Source organism: Euleptes europaea, chromosome 10 (assembly GCF_029931775.1).
Source record: "Euleptes europaea isolate rEulEur1 chromosome 10, rEulEur1.hap1, whole genome shotgun sequence".
NCBI lineage: Eukaryota > Metazoa > Chordata > Lepidosauria > Squamata > Sphaerodactylidae > Euleptes > Euleptes europaea.
The window spans coordinates 38886555-38904542 of NC_079321.1; the positions used below are offsets into that span (position 1 = coordinate 38886555).

General features: G+C 44.0%; 1 protein-coding gene across 2 annotated transcripts in view; it reads right to left on the reverse strand.

Moving 5' to 3' along the window:
• LOC130484002 (glutathione S-transferase 3-like) overlaps window positions 1-17988 on the reverse strand; it is a 99652-nt gene that overhangs the window by 2172 nt on the left and 79492 nt on the right. Inside the window, exons 1-4 of one of the 2 annotated variants that reach the window (XM_056856916.1) lie at window positions 7952-8057; window positions 7503-7554; window positions 3779-3911; window positions 2679-2820 (exon numbers count right to left, since the gene is read on the reverse strand). In XM_056856916.1, the coding sequence (XP_056712894.1) occupies window positions 2679-2820; window positions 3779-3911; window positions 7503-7554; window positions 7952-8038 (414 nt within the window). In that variant the 5' untranslated portion in view covers window positions 8039-8057. Of the gene's footprint in view, window positions 1-2678; window positions 2821-3778; window positions 3912-7502; window positions 7555-7951; window positions 8058-17988 lie in introns of those variants that run through there. The other variant, XM_056856917.1, reaches the window with a different exon arrangement.

Here is a 17988-nt window from a genome sequence, read left to right on the forward strand (position 1 = left end):
GTAAGTTGGGTAAATAACACCATTGCAAATCTAGGACAAGCTTCAGATGTCACATGTACCACAGCCATCCATGTAGTGTCCTTGAGTGCCTTATATGTAGTGTTTTTTTCTAGACCACCTTTTCCCATTATGTGGCCTCAAGACAGCTTATATTAGACAGGTGGATCTCTGCTTATGAGAATTCATAGCTGCATAGCAGGTGTTGCAAACTGGAAAACGCAGAAACCAGTGAGGGAACAAGCAGTCACTAACGTCTCTGAAAGAGAATTTCCAAACCCAATTAATCATGATAGATAGTATGACCTCCATGCTACTTCTCTGTGGTCAGAAATACCAGGATCAGCACTACCAAGTTTACAGTGCCACCCTAAGCAGAATTATACCCAATGGATTTATTTATTTTTGCCGTCAAGTCACAGCCAACTTATGGTGACCCCATAGGATTTTCAAGGCATGAGATATTCAGAGAGTTGGTTTGCCATTGCTTGCCTCTGCATCATAACCCTGGTATTCCTTGGTGGTCTCCAATCCATACACTGACAAGGGCTTCTAAGATTTGATGAGATTAGCGTAGCCTGGGCTGTCCAGGTCAGGGCACCCAATGTATGCAGAAGGATATAATTCTGCTTAGTGTTGCACTATTCACTCCAAACTCTTGTCATCTCACTTTGCTGGTTATGGATCAGCTTCTAAGGCTTTAATGAAAAGCCCTGGTGCTCCCAGAAGGCCGCCCCATCCCTTCTTCAATGAAGTGAGGGGAGGAGCATGTTTTGGCTGCCAGTGGCGGGAACAAAAAACAAGTCTCCATTTATCTTTGAGCCTGACATGGGAAGAGAAACTGGGCCAAGGGAAAGGGCATATAGGGGCTGCATCTGGCTGTTCCTCCATCTTTGGAAGTGAACTCAGGAGACACCCTCCCTCCCTCTGTTTCAGAGCAGGTGCAAGCTGGTTGCCCATCTGGGGGCCAGGTAGGAATTTTTTACCCCTCTGTCACAATTGGCAACAAGCTGTGGGGGTTGGGGGAGGTTCACCTACCCTACTCTGAAAGTGATAGTGGCACATGGGAGCAGTGCGGGAAAATGTGGCTTCAGTGGTACATGGTACAACTCAGGTGAGCACCCTCGGGCATCAGTCTAGAAACTGAAGGGGTAACGCTCAGACCAGAAGCCTGAGGCCTTGGTGCCTTGCAGTGGCCTGGGACAGGAGCTCTTTGAGGGGTGCTGCTATTCTTGACCTACAGATCTCGTGGCTTGGGAGACTGGATGTGGCACACTTCCCTCGATCACTAAAGAAGACTTGGCAAGGAGGAGCATGAGCCGTACCCCACGTGACAGCTCCGAGCCAGGGTGGAGGAGGCCTGACTCTTCTGCATCCCAACTACTGCCCACGCTGCAATTAGCTCTGGGTTTTTTTTGGGGGGGGGGGGGGCTTGTGCGCGTTGCAGATCCCTCTTGCGCAGTAAACATGAAGTTGGCCCTTTGATTATCCCAGCTCTGGTGTCGGCTCTCTTTATTCTGCATCCGCAGACATTGGAGGATTCTTCTGGCTTGAAAAGGAGGAAAGGGGAAGGGCAGGGAGGCAGCTGGACAAGCCCCTTGTTAGCAGGTGAGCCAAGACTACAGCCCCAACTTCCGCTGGCCAAAAGAGGTGTAAAATCAGTGCATAGTAATAATGAATGGAGCACAAACACAGCAAAACTCTGTACTGATAACAGAACAGGACCAGTGTAAGGGTGCTTTGACGAACCTCAACAATAACCTTACAAAGTAATATTCTCTTAGCCCTGCTATCAGCCATAATCACAGTTATGCTGAATTCTTTACTTACTGGCCTTAATTCAAAAGGGGAGAAAGGGCAGCACAGCCAATCAAAACAACCAGTCTAATGCAGGAAAACAGCTAACCAATCATGCAGGCATGATTCTCTGGTGGGCTTTGGGCGTGGTAACTACGTAAGCCGATGGGGATCAATGTGGGTGTTAAATTGCCCCATTGCTCCACAAAAATGCAAAACAAAACAAAAAAACAAACAAAAAAAACCCTCCCTGCCAAATAATAAATCAGCTCTAAAACTAAAGTACAATGTACACATGGGGAAGTTCTACATTAAAAAAGGAAGTGTTGAACGACCGCCCGACAGCGCTGTCAACAGAGGTGCCCCAGAGGCAGGGAAAATACAGATCAGCGGGGGAAATACAGATCAGGGCTGCAGTGTAGAAGATGCCAGGGTCTTGAAGTACAAAGATTTTGAAGCTTATTCACACAGAAGAAGCTATGGGTGGATCTGCACATTATTGGGTATTGCATTTGTCTGGATAAGAAAATCCAGGCTGTAAATGGTTATGATAGCATAATATCTAATATGTGGATTCAGTCTACTTGAGCAGTCATTAAGAAACATGGGTACCTAAAGCGGCTTACATCATTCTATGCTCCATTTTAGATTCACAACAACCCTGCCAGGCAGGTTAGACCGAGAGAGCATGGCTGTCACCAAACAAGCTTCCACGGCTGAGAATGTTATTTTGACAGGATTGCGCTGTCACATGGTCAGATCTCAGCTCAACCTATCTTGTCTGAGTTCCAGCACACAGTGAAACAAACCTGATGTTCAAAATGAGCTAACACATTTGCCCAAAGTAATGTGCAGAGTACATAGCAGAAATCACTGTGACGCACCTTTTCATAGACTGGTAAGTATCTGGTTGTGGCCTTCTCAAGAATAGAGGCAAGCTGAGCTTCTTTTTGCTCCGGTGGAGAGAACGGATACATTAAAAACATTCCCATTAAATCCATAGTGCCATCCACATACATGTCAATTCTGGGTGCACAAGAGAGGGAGAATAAAGTCAAGCATTCTGAACTGCAGCTTATTAAAAAGTTTGACTACTTAGTGGAGAAAGGTACATTTTAGCATCTATTAGACTGTTCAAATTAAAGGCCTAACAGTTCAGTCTTAAGCAGAGTTACACCCTTCTGAGTCCATTGAAGTCAATGCGCTTAAAAGGATGTAACTCAGCAGTCTGTCAATGCATATAAGGAAACTACACTCCAGTTCATTTCTTCCGAGACCTTGAACTTTAAAAAAGTTGTTCCTGTTAGAACACCTGGTTGATAAATAGGGTTGCCAAACAAACAAACAAAACCCACCCTGTGAAGGAGGTTGGCAATGGTATTGATAAACCTCTGGTTTTTATTTTTATTTATTATTAGGGCAGCATACATTATCTAACATTTGCGCGCGCGCGCACACACACACACACACACAAAACCCAGTGAAGGAGGTTAAACTGCGGGCTGGACAGAAGGCAGGTTGGGGATCCGACTTGACTTGCAATTCCATGTAACATTGGGAAGCTGACATCTCCAAGTGCTCTGGGGCCTGAATCAGTTTGGAAGGGCAGCGCAGGGCGGGGAGGGGATTTGGCCTGTCCTCCAACACTATTCCCCCAAGCCAAATCAGCTGCCGGTGAGGGGCTGTTTTCTTCACTGTGGTAAACTGTGGCACCCCACAGCATGGTAAACAGAGCCCCTCACAGCTCTTCTAGCATGTTCAGAATGCCATTCCCAAGGATTTGTGGACCTAACATACATTCCCTGACCTGAAATGGCTACTATTTGCCCTGTTGGGAAAATCTATATGTGCCTCATCAGTACATATGGGGCAAATAGCAGCTGCTTCACATTCCTACTTAATGCTCACTGAGGAGCAGATGTGAATGCTGTAATGTTAACTGTCTTAAATGTAAGCGATAGGAAGAGGAATCATGATACAATACCGTGCCCTTTCTTTCAGGTCTTTCCCATGGAGGTTGTATTTCCCCGCTATGTAGTTGAGAATAGCCTTTGTTTGGACCAGCTTCAGCCCATCCATCTCCACTAATGGGACTTGATCAAACAGCAAAAGCCCATCTGTAGAAAAGGAGGAAAAAGCATTATTGATCAGTCCTGTATTGTGATAGGGTATTTCTGTGGAATTCAGGAAATGCAACAAGATCTAACCGTAGTTCAAGTGCACGTATGCTTCACCTTCTCCCAGAAACCAAACAGCCAGGCTAAATTTGCCCAAATCTAATGTAATTAGACACCTTTTAATTATATCCCACCATAAAATGAATTTTGAGCTGTACATCTCATGCACTGACTATGCGCCTAACAGAGAAGCAAATGTTCCAGCGTCAGAGAATAAGACTCAAGTTTCCTCACTGACGATGCTTGACAGAACAATCCTAAGAGCCCTTTGCTGGGAGTTAAGTGCCAGTGTATAGAATCCCGAGGCGGATTCTGAGTCATCCTATTTAGGATTGCTCTCTGAATTACAGGAATGTCAATGACTTCCGGACTCCTACCCCTTGTGATAGGCCCCCTTAGCTGCCGTTTTAGAAATCTCCATGCCTCCAGGGAGGCATGATTGCCTTTTATTCAAGACCCACTTCCTACCTGCATCTCCACCACGTCTTTCTGTAGCTATGTACCTGGCTGAGGAGGACAGTCTGTTCTAATCTGCACTGCTGTGGTTTCTCTACCCCGGTTCACCTGTGTTACCGCCTGAGGTACAGCTGCCTGCCCCTATGCTTCTACACACTGGGGTGTTTTTCACTCAGGGACAAAGCTCCTGCCCCTTTCTATCAGTCACCCTCTATGTGTTTGGCATGTGTGCAGAGAAGCTAATAAGGGTTTTTGGATGGCTGAAGAAGACAGAGGGGAGGGGGGAGTGAGAGAGAAAAGGCTATTCGATTGTCAGCTCAGATAAGACTGGGTCTAAGCCTTTGGTGAGCAAGACTGCAGTGGTCTTTGTCTCAGAGTTTGTCTTGTGTGCAATCAGGCTATAGCAGTGGATGTTTGGAGATAGGGTTTATGCTTACAGAGGGTAGGATAAAAACCCTTTCTCCAGAGAGGATATAGCTCTCTGGATTTATTTATTTGATTTTATTTCTAGCCCACCCTCTAATCCCCAGCCAAGGCTGGACTCGGGGCAGGTCACAACAGATTAATCGCCATGAAACGATAAAAACAGTGATTCTCATAATTAATTAATTAACTCTGGTCATCTTCAGAGGCCTTACTTCGGGTGCCCCCACCATCTGTGGCTAGGCGCATGGCAACCCAAGAAAGGGCCTTCTTGGTTGGGGTGCCAAAACTTTGGAACTCCCTTCCCAGGGAGATTTGTCTGTCTCCCTTGGTTATTGTCTTCTGCCAGCAGATGAAGATTTTTCTGTTTCATTTGGTGTACCCTGAGAAAACTTTCATTGTCCCTCCTCCATGGTTGGTTTGTTGGTATGTTTGTATGTTTTTACTGCCTTGGGGACTCTATTTTAGGTTGAAAGACAGCATATAAATGTTGTATAAATAAATTAAAAATTGCGGGAATACAGGCTAGCATAGTCACTGCTCGAGGAAGGCATTATAGCTCTATCAAGACTTATTTTTAAAAACTAAATATCATTATAATATTATAATGATTTGTGTAACGTTCTTTGAATCCCCAGCTTTCATTTTTTGGAAAAGTCTCTCACACCTTCTGTTGCCAAAATGTGCCTTTCCTCTCTGTGCCTTTCTATCTCTGCAATGAAAGATGCTATAGACTAAACGTTTTAAAAAATGAAAGCTGGGAATTCAGATAACCTGTTACACGTATTATTATAACACTGTATTGCTATAACGATATTCAGTCAACAAAAAAGATCCTGCTAACAGGGGTAGGAAATGTCCATTGGGGGATAGGCAGGGGAAATGGCAACCATGTGGGTAGGATGGGGAAAATCCAACTTTTCCTACCTGCACAGTAGTCGCCCAGGCTTTGCTGCAATCTTTTCCAAAATTTTGGAACAAATCAGGTTTGAATTTTTTTTGGGGGGGGGGGGAAGCCAGGGAATCCCCCAGGAGGTACACATGCACCAAAATACTGCTGGGAAGCAGGAGGGGGATGCTTCCTAACAGCATCATACCTGGAGTAAATAACCTGTGTGGAAATGGTCAAGGCAGAGAGAATCAGGCAAAGGGTCATCCTATGGTGCTCTTAAATAGAAAAAGGGAGCAAAACATGGCACACTGGAGACTTCCAAAAGAATAATTAAGGGGTCCCATCACTAATTATAATTTGAGCACTGCTCCTAGCCCCAAGCAAAGGGGAGTAGGTGTAGTTCAGAATAGTTTAGAATGTGTTGCTGCTTCTCGCATTGAAAGGAACAACTTTTCAGGCCCATTTAAAATCTACTCACTATAATGGGGAAGGGGATTATCTGTGGCATCCCTATAATCCAAAGCACCTTTTTATCTGGGCAAATTTCTACTTGTTCAGGCCCTTTTAAAGGCAGAGCCTGGATTCACAGTATATTCATCCACCCAAAAAGGCAGTACGCCAAGAAAAACATTTTAGGAAGGGTAGGTTACAGCTGAATGCTATTAACCCATTTTCTAAATAATGTCCCATTCAAGTCAACAGGGCTGCTCCAGAGTAAGTTGTCGTCTTAGTCAAAGAGATTAAACCAGGTCTTTTTACTATGAGAAGTCAGAGAGACATGCTTTATAACAAATAACACCTCCTGCAAACTAAAGCTGTTACCGCACTAGGTATTCCCAGCGATGTATCAAGAGTTTGGAAATGTTATAACAAACATCGCTTTAAAAGGGTTTTTGGATGCCACGGCTAAAAAATGGTTGGAAGACGTCTTCACAGCTAAAGGGGCCAAACAAAGTGCGAACAGTATTTTTTATAACAGTTTCAAACTCTTAATACATTGGTGGGAATACATTGAAAGTGCGAACAGAATTTTTTATAACATTTCCAAACCCTTGATACATTGCTGGGAATACTTAGTGCGGTAATATGACTTTTCATCTGAAAAGACAGTTGATTCCACTAACTGCAAATAATTTAAATAGCAAACTTAATCAGAAAGAACACAAATAAGAAACACTTATCAAATGGTTTATCACATGAGGATGCTATCGGTGAGAAGTCACTTTCAGGGAAAACCTCGTCATGCGGCTCTAGGAATCACTAGAAACTCCTTGAGTGTCAGGATGCCACTTCCGGGTTTTGCCCAGAAGTGACATTACACTGTTGTGACCACAGTGATTTTTAATTGATTTTTCTTCCACTAGCTGATGATGTGGCAGTAGGAAGTGGGCGTTGCTGGCAGGAAGTCTCCCGCCATACTAACCACTACAGTGCACACAATTACGCAACGTGAATAAACGGTGACTTTTTTGAAGGCAAGATGTCTTGAAATAGGCCACATTAATTAAAGTTTTTCATTTAATTTAAAGAAACGCTATTCTTGGAAATGACTGATAACTGGCAGTAATTATTTCAAAGTGTTAATGTCTAATAATTCAGGCTTGTTAGTACATGGTTTCTACAGAGACATCATGCTTCCAAGTTGATGAATTCCTGATAGTGGATTGACCTCAGGCTAAACTGAGTCTGGCCTAATATGAAAGGAAACCATCCCTCTGCCCCCCCCCCCCATTTAGTGCTACAGTACAGATAAAGTTTACCTTTGATTAGCTTCAAAAGCTGTTCTTTTGTTTCCAAAAATTCTTCACAAAACTGTTTAAAAAAATGGTGAGAGAAATTATATATCCTTACATTGCTAGCCTGATCTCGTCAGATCTCAGAAGCTAAGCAGGGTCAGCCCTGGTTAGTATTTGGATGGGAGACCACCAAGGAAGTCCAGGGTTGCTGTGCAGAGGAAGGCACTGGCAAACCACCTCTGTTAGTCTCTTGCCATGAAAACCCCCCAAAAAGGGGTCGCCATAAGTCGGCTGCGACTTGACGGCACTTTACACACACACACACATTTCATGTAGGTTTTTTTACAGCTACGTTTTTTACATAGTTAAGAATGTGAGCTGTGAAATGGGCAATCCACAGTTCACATTTCAGAGCAAACAAGAATACTGATTTCACTTTGGGTTTGTTTTTTTAAAAGAAAACCACAACTAACCTCAACTCCAGCTGCTGCCAACAGCCACCGGATGGATTCCATGCGCCCTCTGCCATTAAAGTAGGTAAGTTTGGGTTTCCCAGACATGATGCTTCTGAGCTGATGATTTCCTGGTTTGTATAATGCAAAGGATAATCCTGAAATTTAATCTAAATCAGTATTTTTTAAAAACAACAACAACAACAAAATAATATATAATGATGAAAACTTATATTTCTTGCTGAAAACTTTGATTAACTATGGGAAAATATTAGTACGTAAGACTGGAAAATGTAGTTACAATAGGAAAAGCCATTGGTAGAATTTTCAAAGACTTGATTGCAACAAACATTGGATGACTGGAAGGTACATTTCATGCAGGGGAAAAAGTAAGAACTTGCAAGAACAGCTCTGTTTCTCCCCTGCTAGTAGGGTTGCCAACTTCCAAGTAATAGCTGGAGGTCTCCTGCTATTACAACTAATCTCCAGCCAATAGAAATCAGATCGCCTGCAGAAAATGGCCGCTTTGGCCATTGGACTCTATGGCATTGAAGTCCCTCCCCTCCCCAAACCCTGCCCTTCTCAGGCTGTGCCCCAAAAACCTCCCGTCGGTGGCGAAGGGGGGACCTGGCAACCCCTGCCTGCTAAGCTGTGTGCAGCAGGTCCTACTGGGAAAGAAAGCCTCGTGCACCCCTCTGGTATTCCCACCCAGCCCACCTAATGTGTTTGGTGAAAGAATGCGTATCTGCATTATTGGTGTCTGCCTGCATAGCAATATGGAGGTGGGAGAAAGGATGTTCTGCTATTCCCTGTGGCAGCGGTTCTCAGACTTTTTCAAGTCGAACACACTTCTAAACTTACTTGAGACCCACTTGCAGAATAATTCCACGCTACTTTCTCCTTCCCCAACAGAAAGTGCTGGAAATTCAAAGCAGTTAACACTTAATGGTATTTTTTTTTTCATATTGAGTATTGATCAAGACATAGCATTTGTGAGCAACAAGCTGTATTTCATGGCCACGTCACAAAGTATGCAGTCGCAAAACCAAATCTGCCTTTCAGCTTTCTACAGTGTCTTGTCTCAGCTCACCACGTTCCTCCTCATCCCTTCTGGCCTTCTGACTTCCTTGCAAAATAGCTGTGGCCTACAGTTTAAGTAGCACCATCCTATGGAGATCCCTCTCCATGCAGACATGGAGAAAGTTGACTATTCACATATTTTAAAAATAAGCACTAAGGATAGAGTTGAAATGAAATCCACATTTCACCCAGAATGTTTTAATTCCTTCAGGACCATTTCCAAGGAGAGGTCTGACAGACTAGAAGGAAATACAGGGTTGAGAACGTCTGTAAGGATCTCATCATCCTACCATCCACCTACCCACCTTGTTCTATTTCTCCTCCAGCCCCGTCTCTTGCTTTCTCTCTTCGCTCCCTTATTTTTCTGTTCCCCTTCCCCATCTTCAGTTTTTCCTTTTTCCTTTTTTTGCTCCTTCTCCTCTTGCTTTACGTTTCCTTACTCCTATTTTTTTTAGCCTTTTTAGTTTGTCCCCCTCCCTTCATTAACACTAACTGAGGTGTAGAAACCTCAGCAATGTTGGCCACCAAGATCTCAGAGTGTGGCCCCCTTAGATCTCAGTGGCATAGTTTTCTTAAAGCTCCAAACATTACTTCTGCAATACTGGTTGTTTTTTTTTTAAACCCACTGCATTTCTCTCTTTTTTTATTTCAGTTTTTTCCGCAAACCTTGGACTTCTCCCAAGCTTGCAGAACCATCCTCCCTGTATTTCCCTGGCCCTATTGTATGGATGTTCTTATCTACATTCTGGAGCCCAATTCAGAATTATATGTAATAATGAATCTCATTATACCTTCACAATCACTGTATAATATTGGTAAGAATTGTAATTATTCTCTGATTAAATTGTTTTTCATTAATTTACTTACTTCACCTATAGTCTCCCTTTCTTGCTGAGACTAAAGGTGGATTATTTATAAACCAACAGCTAGCCTATAATGAACAGGTCAGAACTATGTGGAACTCCCTCAATTCATAGAGCTTTTAATGATACAAAAGGGGATTATGGAGAGAAAAGAGCAGAACTCTGGGCGTTGCTGTGAAGAAAGTAAACAGAGTCTGGTTGAGTCATAGCTACTAGAGCACATAGACTTGGTGAAATTTAGACACTTAATCCAAAGCCTGCTGACATGACCCACCAAGATACACATTGTTCTTCAAAATGGATGGATTAGACATTGCCATGCCCTTATTATTCTGTAAATATATTACCATTCAAAAGAACACTGCCAGTTGTACATATCTGAACTTCTTATTGTATGACTGGGACTAAATGCTAGGAGACAAACCAAACAAATTTGCTGCAATTCAAGATGGATTAAAAGTAGGGTTGCCAGGCAGGCCTTGGCCTGGCAACCAAGCAGGAGACTGGGGGACAGAGACATGGAGGGGGGGACTCTCTGCGGTGGTGTGAGGTCACTTCCAAGGAAGACCTAGAAATGACTTCCTGCCTTTCCAGTAAGTGCCAGAAACTCTATGGCAAAACCTACGGTGTTACTTCTGGGTTTTCTCTGGAAGTGGTGCCATGCTGTTGGCCTGATAGCCATTTTTTGTGTATTCCCCCCCCCACTGGCACCCCAAGTAGCAGCGGGAAATTGGGCTGGGGGTGGAGGATTCCCTGCCTCCAATGGGGGCTTGGCAGCCTTAATTAAGAAACGAAGAGTTTGAATTCACATCTTGAATTTCTTTCCAATATTTGATGTTTCCAAATTGGAAACAAAATTGATCAACATGCCTTAGAATCCAAGAAGCATTGGACATACAGGACATTTTGTTTCTATACTTGCTGTATCCTTATTAAGAATGTAACTACTTGGTGCCCACATTTAACAGAAATACTTATTCATTTTTTCTCGTTTAAATTGTTATTGTTAGTTTGCATCACTTACAAGAGTAGGATTTAGAATCCCCAGAGCCCGCTCCTGAGGCCACAGAGAGAACTGATGAGGATGGAAAGTGTGAGCCTCATGTTGCTGGAACCACATTTTTCTGACCTTTGTATCATGCAAATTTAGAACACACATAAACATACTGGGGGGCTTTTGGTAATGGGAACTCTAAAGAAAGAGCTCTTTGCATATGAGAACACCTAAACGGGATGAATTGCATTCATTACTCCCCCCCCCCCCCCCCCGCGGCATTGATTCCACACAGGAAAGAGGCTTGGAGGGGAAAGCAGGAAGAAAAATAATAAGAAGAAAAGTTGGTTTTTATATTCCAGTTTTCTCTACCACTTAAGGAAGAATCAAACCGGCTTATAATCACCTTCCCTTCCCCTCCCCTCCTCACAACAGGCACCCTGTGAGGTAGGTGAGGCTGATAGAGCTCTGAGAGAGCTGTGACTAGCCAAGGTCACCCAGCTGGCTTCATGTGTAGGAGTGGGGAAACGAACCCAGTTCACCAGATTAGCGTCCGCCGCTCATGTGGAGGAGTGGAGAATCAAACCCAGTTCTCCAGAGTCCACTGCTCCAAACCACTGCTCTTAACCACTATACTATGCTAGCTCTCCCCCCTGTGTGGCTGTGGCAAACCCGAGTTGGGTCTAGGGAACATCTAGTTTGGCCCTAAGTATTTTCCTGGTGTCTTTCTTAGCTCATTCCAGTAGGGTTGCCAAGTCCCTCTTTGCCACTGGTGGGAGGTTTTAGGGGCGGAGCCTGAGGAGGGCATGGTTTGGGGAAGGGAGGGACTTCAATGCCATAGAGTCCAATTGCCAAATCAGCAATTTTCTCCAGATGAGCTGATCTCTATCAGCTGGAGATCAGTTGTAATAGCAGGAGATCTCCAGCTAGTACCTGGAGATTGGCAACCCTACATTCCAGGCAGCTCTTCAGTGGGGTAGAGTCCCCATTTGCAGTGCGCTACTGACTACCCACTGAGCCTACAACATAACTGACAGAGGGCATCAAGCTGCTCAACTGGTTGTCAACGTTCTAGCCTGGCTCGAATGCTCGATGTGGTCAATATCATTATTTTGTTCCTCTGAATCCTGTAACAGTTACACCGAAATAAGAAGCTGAGCAGCATGCCTAGACAACAAGTTGCATTTTTCTCACTTGGTCTCTTGGGTGGTTAAACGGTGGTGGCCTAGGAATGTCAAAACAGGAAATGGTAATACAATGAAGGCACCACGAAGTCAAGACCACATACATATCTGGCAAGCTACATGCTGAAAGACCAGACAGAAAACACCCGTTGATTGTAGCAGTTCTCCGCTGAGCTCCTAGTTTGTAACTATGAGGTTTTTGGATACACGGTTGTGCAAAAGAGAGAAAGGGGCTCCAGGTGTTTTTGTTAAGGCCTGTTATGCAGCAATCTTGCTCAGCCTAAGTGGATCAGGACAGTGCTTGGACTGGGGTATCTCCTTCGAGCCTTATGTGTAGTACCTTAATTTCTATCATGAAGGAAAGACAGGGTATAAAAACAATTAACAAATTACCATTTGAATAGATGTAGAGTTGTTCTGCAGAAATAAGAAAGGCAGCTGCAATTCTTTTTCGCATGATAGTTAAATCGACTGGAGTTCTAGCTTTCTTGGTATAAATTCTCCAAATAAATAAATAAATTGGTATCTGGTCATTCTGATCAGGATCCGGGGACTGTGCTCAGCAGCTGTGGTTAACTGGGAGATAATTTTGCTAACAGAAGCAAACGGACTTAATTATCACTGATGCTATTCCAACAAAAGCATTTACTCCTGACTTGGCAGGCTATTTACAACTATGTGACATCGCAAGAGGGTAGCTTTGGGAACATGTTCACAGTTAAGAAGGAAAGAAAAGAGTCCCTCCAGGGTAGCATTTTGCCTTGAATGTGTAGAAGTAAAAACTCATTGCGATGAACAGAGTTTATGTGAAAAGGTGTATTGACACAATTAAAAACAATTCATTCAAAACTTTTAGCCTGCAATAAATATTTTGAGACCCGCAGTCTAAAGTTACCAGATGTCTTTGGGGGCACTTTTGTATTTCAGCACATGGGACACATGAAAAGTCTCATAGTGTTTTAAAAACCAGCCTATGAATATATTCAGAACTGTAAAGAGGCAGGGTTATTTGTTGCCACAACATGTTTATATTGTATAAGATATGGTATGATATGTAGTCCTAAGGAAGAATCATATGGCATCTGAAATGGGGAGGGGTGGGCAGTGATAGTTCCACCTACCCTTTCCAAGTGTCCCATGAACGCATGAAGCTGCCTTATACTGAATCAGACCTTTGGTCCATCAAGGTCTGTGCGGTCTACTCAGACTGGAAGCAGCTCCCCAGGGGATCGTCTCAGCCAGAGAAAGGTGTTTCACATCACCTACCACCTGATCTTTTCAACTGGAGATGCCAGGGATTGGAAACTTCTGCTGACTGTCATTATTTCCATGCCAACGAATACTGCTCCCAAGGCTGCTGTGGTCTTGCTGTCCGCCATGAATGGTCTATGCTCTCTGATATGTTATCTCCCTTGCTCACTCACACAGGCTCTATGTCTGTATCATCAGGATGCACATTGTACAACAAGAAAACATACTAAGTCTTCTTAAACAACAGCCATAAACCTTGGAGGAAAGTGGTTTAGCCTTTCTTACAGAGCTGTAGTGAGGGTTGGGTGTGGGAACTGTTTTGAACACTGAAGGACTAGATAAACATTCCATGTTAATATTGTCCTCCCGTGAATTCATCTTTAGATGAGTCATGTCAGCATAGAATTGCCAGGTGGTGTTATGCGCATAAGCAGACCAAAAACTTTAGGGCAGTTTTGTGGGAAAATTTTAAAAACAGCATTGGAGGCAGTACGTAGTAATATTGAAAAGCTTGAGGAGAGAATGTAAACTAGCCCAAATCTCTGTTTCCCCCTTTGCAGTTGTAGTGCATTCCCACCAGCTTTTTACAGCAATGAATTTCTTCTGATCCAAGAGAGAACCCCTTCCACAGGGATATAATACACAAGAAACCCCCCACCCACACAGATTTTCTGTACAGCAGGGGAGGCAGTTCTCACTTGGCTTTGATCAAGTGTGGCAGTTCAATGTCCAGGCATGCCGTTCAGATTCACCCATTTCCCTGTTTCTGTCAATTAACGAAAATTCAAACTTTTCTTCTTCTCCCCTCCACCACATTTTATACTTTCTCTCATTGCCCTTCCTCATCTACAACATGCTTCTTTAATAAATTTATTTCCCAGCTCATTCACATCAAAGGTCTGCAAACTTGCAGGCATAAGACAAACTTTTAAATAAACATATCTGTACACGGCTACCAACAGTTCCATTCATTGTTAACCCTCATCCCTATAAGTAGCTAAGTTAAATTATCTCGAGGTGGAAAAGGTTACCGTATACCTGAGGTCCCCTTGCTCCATACTAACCTTCTTCACAGCTGAGAGAGTTTTCTTTCCCACTGAGGAACTGTGCCTTCAGGTTTTGTAAAGTTCCTGCTTTACAGACACACCACCTACTTCGACGAAGTCTCCTCCTATCTCCAAATTCGGAGTTGCATAACTAAAAATTTATGAAATGGCTGTTGCACCAGAAACCGCTGAATCTACTACCTTTTGCAGAAGAGCTATATTGACCACAAGGTGCACTCAGGCAGGAAAGAAAAGTATGTTCACTCTGATACAACAAGCCCCAAAAGGAATTTTGCGGCTCAACTAACAGACTGATTGACACTTGAGCTTTCCTGAGCTGTTTCCCCTTTTACCAGCTGTATTTCTAGTCCTGTAAAGTGTATGCCACCATTACAGCCCATTCCTGAAAGTGAGGGGGGGGGGAGGAAGTTAGGCATTGGATGCAAAAAATAAAAGTAATTGTAATAGGGAAAAAGGGAAAATGCCCCCATAGAACGTAATGGGGCGAAGCCACCAAAAGAGGTGGGGTAGTGATGCAACTGCTCGAGGGGGCGTTCCCGGGGGGAAAGGGGTTAGGAAGCTGAGTAATGTCAGCTGTGCCCCTTGGTACACCCCCTCAGGCTGGCCTGGGGCTCCCACTTCTGAGATTTTGTGGCCGGCGTAGCAATGCTGGTGTGGAGCCCAATGCAGGGGTGCGGCGTCCCAGGGCCGTGCCCCGTGCCAGCATAAGTGCCCCTTATCCCGGGATGTAGGCACTTACGCCAGCTCAGGGTCATGCCAGCTCCTATGCCGATTCGGCCCTCCCCTTTAGAATTGCGCTCTTAATTTGTGAGACTCCTTTCCTTTATGAATAAATGGAAGATTTTTCATCGCTGATCTGAATGTGCAAAATTGCTGCAATCTGACATTGTTTTTACATGGGCCAGCCAAACATAATGCATGTATAACTTCTTTCTGTATAGGTTTTATGGGGCTAATTTAGGAACGGAACTTGCAAGACAAACTGATTTTAAAAAAATTATTTAACTCAACTTTTCCACCACACAGAGTAATGCAACGGAATTAATGTAGCGAACACATAAACATAACACTGGAGAGAAAATGCAACAGTTAGTCGCTCTTAAGTTCAGTTAAACAACTGGTTCTTGGTTGCAAAGTTTTGCGGTGAGTTGTCGCCCACCAAAGTGCAGGATTCTTCTCATCCATTTCTCTTTCAAAAGGATTCAGTTCCAACAAACCAGACAATGCAGTATCCAGGCTGCAATTTGCAGCTTATACATCTCCCAAGCAAACACTCTCCCTGTCCCTCTAGCCTGCATTCACAGACTCATGAAGCTGCCTTATATTGAATCAGACCCTTGGTCCATCAAAGTCAGTATTGTCTACTCAGACTGGCAGTGGCTCTCCAGGGTCTCAGGCAGAGGTCTTTCACATCACCTACTTGCCTAGTCCCTTTAACTGGGGATGCCGGGGATTGAACCTGGGACTTCCTTCTTGCCAAGCAGATGCTCAACCACTGAGCCACAGCCCCTTCCCTCCATCTCTGCTGGGCTGAAGCAGTTCATGGGGGATTACATAGGCATGCCACAAAGTTGCAGAAGTGTGCAGTATATAAACTAGGGAGTTGGACTGACTGCAGCTTCCCATCATATCTGCTGTGCACGTTAGGATTTATTTCCTTCCTTACTTCATTTATACCCCACCTTTCTCCCCAATGGGGAGCCAAAGTGGCTTATATCGTTCTCTTCGCCTCCAACAACAATCCTGTGAGGTAGGGTAGGCTTAGAGTGTGCGAGTGGTCCAAGTTTACCCAGCAAGCTTCCATGGCAGACTGAACATAAGAAGAGCCCTGCTGGATCAGACCAGTGGTTCATCTAGTCCAGCATCCTGTCTCACCCAGAGGCCAACAATTTCTCTGGTGGTCCAACAGGGCCCAGAGGCTGAAGCCTTCCACTGATGTTGCCTCCTGGCACTGGGATTCAGATGTTGACTGCCTCTGAACGTGGAGGTTCCCTTTAGTCACCAGGCCTTTGAACCTGAGTCTCCCAGATCCTCCTAGTCAAACACTCTAACCACTAAACCACACTGGCTTCAGGATCTCCCACCATATGTATAGATGGTGGCAGGCAAAATCCATGCACTGCCACATCAGGTGTGAAACAGCCATAAGTCTTAGTGTTACCAACCTTCAGGTGGTGGCTAAAGATCTCCCACTATTACAGCTGACCTCCAGGTGACGGAGATCAGTTCCCCCGGAGAAAATGGCCTCTTTGGCAATTGGACTCTATGGCACTGAAGTCCCTCCCCTCCCCAAACTCTGCCCTCCTCAGGCTCCACCCCTAAAATCTCCAGGTATTTCCCAACCCGGAGCTGGCAGCCCTAAGTCCTAATTCACATATTCATTGAAGGCAGAACTGCTGTTTTTTTTGCCTAAGGGCGAACAACTGTGAGGGCTCTATCATGTGTTACTTTTGAGCACATCATTTAACACTTTAGGAAGGTTGTGTTTGCATGGCCAGCCCCAACTTGCAATTTGTGATCTAGGCTAAAATTGTTTGTATGTAGCTACAGAGGGTATGGGGGAGCAGTGGTTGTTTAGAAAACCCATCATGTCCTTCTTCTGAATTTCCAGCTTTCGGTTATTTGAAAAGCAAAAGCCCCAGTGTTCAAGAAGTTTCCCCTGCATAACCTCAAAAGGAATAAGGGGAGGGGGGGCTCCAGGATCACTTGTCCTGAAAAAAACCCTAAAAGACCAAGTTTGTTTTCATTGGTCTATTCCATAGATTTCCCCCCTGTACATTTTCGGCTTTGTCTTATCTTTCTTCGTTCTTTAATGTGAACAAGCAGAAAATCTTTATGACGTTCACATTGTTTTGGGGTTGCCTCTTCTGCTTGCGGTTGGGAATTTGCCACAGCAGTAGCTGGGGCCTGGGGGGTGGGGTGGGGGAAGAGAAAAGCAAATGCCCAGTTTCATTCAGCTTGGTATCTGATGTTAATTATTATTTGCCAGCCACCTTGTTGCAGCTAAACCGTGTGAAAGAATGGATTCCTCTGAGAATATGCAGAATACCTTTTACTCACCAATTATATACCAGTCATGCCCTTAGCCACACCTTCTAAAAACTAGGATTGATACTAAGAGAATGAAGAGATGTAACCTGGAATCTTCCAAATGCAGGGTCTGGGTTCTACCTCTGGGACGGTTTCCCCTCTTCATATCATGAGTCCATTTGAATATGTATATATAGCTACAGATATGGTTGGATGAACTCAACATAATTATCTTGCCCCTCAACAAAATGTTTGGAGCCTCTGAATATATTCTCCCATGCCATGACATTACCACTACAGTCCTCTGCAGACTGCATCCAGTGTAATCTAATTGATTACTCTAGTCTCAGTCCACTGAAGTCACTCTGCATAGGATTGCACTGAAAATCACTAAACTCAATTTTAAACAGTATATTGAGGAAAACAAAATTTCTTGGCATACTTTATTTCTTTTTATTTTCATTTATAGTCTGCCTTTACCACTGGGACCCAAGGCAGATTACAAGGGTGACAAAAAAATTCCATCAATCAGTAGGTGGATTGCAAAATATGATAACATCAGGCAACCAGTTAGCAGATTACAAGATAG